Source organism: Danio aesculapii, chromosome 6, assembly GCF_903798145.1.
Source record: "Danio aesculapii chromosome 6, fDanAes4.1, whole genome shotgun sequence".
NCBI classification, from domain to species: domain Eukaryota; kingdom Metazoa; phylum Chordata; class Actinopteri; order Cypriniformes; family Danionidae; genus Danio; species Danio aesculapii.
The window spans coordinates 56810477-56813655 of NC_079440.1; the positions used below are offsets into that span (position 1 = coordinate 56810477).

The 3179-nt window shown below is 35.9% G+C and overlaps 1 protein-coding gene across 1 annotated transcript in view; it reads left to right on the top strand.

The window, feature by feature from the left end:
• The first annotated feature begins 565 nt into the window (after window positions 1-565).
• The window catches only part of anks1ab (ankyrin repeat and sterile alpha motif domain containing 1Ab), a 76296-nt gene continuing 73682 nt past the window's right edge, over window positions 566-3179 (top strand). Inside the window, exon 1 of the mRNA XM_056460585.1 lies at window positions 566-962. Within this exon, the coding sequence (XP_056316560.1) occupies window positions 723-962 (240 nt within the window). The 5' untranslated portion in view covers window positions 566-722. The remainder of the gene's footprint in view (window positions 963-3179) is intronic.

The window sequence follows — 3179 nt, forward strand, 5'->3', positions numbered from 1 at the left end:
AGCTTATTTATTCATTTTTTATTTATTTAAATATTTTAAAATTATTTAAATGTTATTTATACATATTGTTCTAATTTCAGCTTTAATAATATATTTCAGTACTTAAATTTACTTCAATAATAATTAATAAAATTGACATTGAATATTAATTTCCTGATGTTACATGGCATTTTTTAATCAATCACTGTATTTGTTTAAGGTCTTTAATAGTATCTATCCTTAATAGTAAACCATCTTTAATACTCTACCTAACACCATTGTTTGTTTGGCTGTTATTTCAAGCTGAATTATGCGCATTTTAATGTGCACCATTGAGCGATTTGTCATAAGTCGTTTTAGGGTTGTTTTAGGCTTCAGGCTTTAGAATAGTTTTGCGCTGCAGAAAACCAGCGTGTGTGGAAGTGAGTAAAACAGACAAGACTGAAGGGAAGGAGGGAGGGGAAGGAAAGACTCTTGCAAAAAAAAAAACCCATGGAGTTTCTTGGCAAGGGGAGGGCAAAGGAACACAAACTGTGGGTGGACCTCAATGACAATGTAGATCTAAACCACGAGTGACCACAGAGGATGTTAGCTGAAGTTTAATTCCATGGATAATACAGGCTTACGCTGATTAATACCAGGTGGACGAGGACTAATAGTCTGCTTATTGCAGGTAAAGAGGATTGCGTTCAGACCCTCAGACAGACCCCTGCCTTGCTGAGCCAGACACAAAACCCTAAAAAATGTCCAGTCAAAACGTTGGTCAAACATCCCGTTCGGAGCACATCGAAACTAACGGGTCGTCCGAAGTGGCTCCAAATGGGCGTCTGAAGGTGATTTCCAGATCAGACTCGGACCTGCTGGCTTCCCCTGATTGTGAGGACGTCGGGCCTGTTTTTGGCCAGAGCGAATCTCTGTCTGACTGCGCTGCTCAGAGGAAGGAAACGGAGCAGATGCCCTCGCTCGCCTCCGAATGGGACGAGGTAAGAGCTGATGAACTGCAGATTAAAAGGGCAGAGGAGTGAGAGCATGAGACTTCCTCTAATCAGTTCTCTAAAAAGATGTTTTGGTTTTGAAGTTGCACACTGTGGAAAAAATGCAGGGTTTCACACGATTCATTCAGGTTGTCTCAACCCAAATTGATTAAGTTAACTTAAAAAATTAGGATTGAATGTAACAAAAAGTAGATTGAACATAAAAAATTAAGTTGTCCCTAAAAAAATCTCTTGAATTTGGATTGAACAAAACAAATTAAGTTGTCCCATTCTGAATTGTGTTGTTTCAGCTCATTTTAAATAAGTAGATTGAACAAGCAGAAAAAAAGTATTTTTTTTGGAAATATTTAAAAGGTGCTGTACTGTATGTAGGTTTTTGACTTCGCTGTAAAAAAATCAAGATTCCACACAATTCATTCAGGTTGTCTCAACACAAATCGATTAAGTTAATTTAACAAATTAGTATTGAAGATAATAAAAAGTGGATGGAACATAAAAACATTAAGTTGTCCCCAAAAAAAGCTTTTGAGTTTGCATTGAACATAACAAAAATCTGTTGAATTGTGTTGTTTCAGCTCATTTTTTATAAGTACACTGTAAAAAAAAGTGTATTTAGCTTAAAATTTTAGAGCAACCAGCTTTGGGACATTTTTGAGCTTACTCAAATTAAAATAGTCAAGTGCAGTACTTGGGTTGAAAGTTGAGTCAACTCATAAAAGCTCAAGCAAGTTAGCTTACAATTTTGAGTTGAGTCAACTTTTTTACAGCGTAATTTGAACAAGCAGCAAAATGTTTTTTTGTGCTGTACTGTATGTATGTATCGACTTTTCTAAAGCATTAATATAAGTCAGCATGAAAAGGATTTTTTTCTCCCACCACGACATACATCCAATTGAATTGTGTTATATGATTAGACCATAATTACTTTTAGAAGCAGCTAAGTTATTTATGCATGCAATGGTCTTTTTGCACTTATCTTATTGTGTGACTGTCTGGAGTCAGGCCTCTCAGTGGACAATCAAACCTGTTAGATCTATATAAACCAACACTACACTGCAAACATTGCTTTTCTTGCTTTTCAAACATCTGGAAATTCTTAAATCAAGAAGCATTTTCTAGACAAGCAAAACATATAGTCTTGTTTTCAGAAATAAAATGCTAAATTTTGTTAGTTTTTTTTAAATCTGCCAATTACCCCATTGGCATTATTTGGCTTGTTTTAAGGAAAAGCTCACTTAATTTTGGCATATTATTAATGTGTCTCTTATTAAAATTATTTTTAAATGTCTAAACCATTCTGCTCCAGAAATGATTAATAACAAAATCAAGCAGTAATGGGATTATCACAAGAAGCAGAACCAATCAGAACCGCACACTACCAAATACAAAAGCTATTTGCACACAGTACACACAAGAAATGCTGATTATACAGAGGAAAATTCAATCCAGTGTAAGGTGCCTTTTTATATAGAGAAGAGTGTTTCTACAGGTAGTCTGTCAAGCCCACTCACCTGTGAGAAGCACACTTTATAATTGCACAATGTTGTTTTATTTATTTTGTGTTTGTTTGAGATGTTGAGTGACTGTAAGAAAGTGTTTGGTGCAAATGTGCTGTAAGGAATGGCGATTTAGCTACAGCAGTTCGAACTGTAGTTTTGCCGAATGACTAAAAAGTTAACAGTATGATGGTAAAAAACTGTACATTTCTAGTCAAACCATCCTTCTGCAATCTTATACCAAAAACAGAAATAAGGGCAGTTATAGTATCTTAAAATGTGGGAGAGCATTGCTATTATGTGATTGTATTGTACTGCAATATGGAGCAACTAAGGCCCAATCCCAATTCTATTTTTGTAACTGTACTTTGTAACTGTAAGCTTGTAACTTTACTGTGCATTTATACTGTGGCCATATTCATCTATATAAACACACAAAAACAACATTAACATTATAGAAGACACTGTAAAAATCTCATTTGCTGACACTAGACTTTTCTGACGGGGTATTCGTGTGTCATCGATGAATGTATTAAAACCAACCCAGGCTCATTCTGAAAACGTACCTCCACGGACGTTTCTGGACACCGCGAAATACGTCCCGGCGGCACGTTTTTCTGCAGTTTTGTTTTCGCGAATCCACCAGAGGTTGCTGTGTGTGCTTTTCGAGATATCAAATTTTCCTCGCAAGTGCCATTTGCGCCTGCTG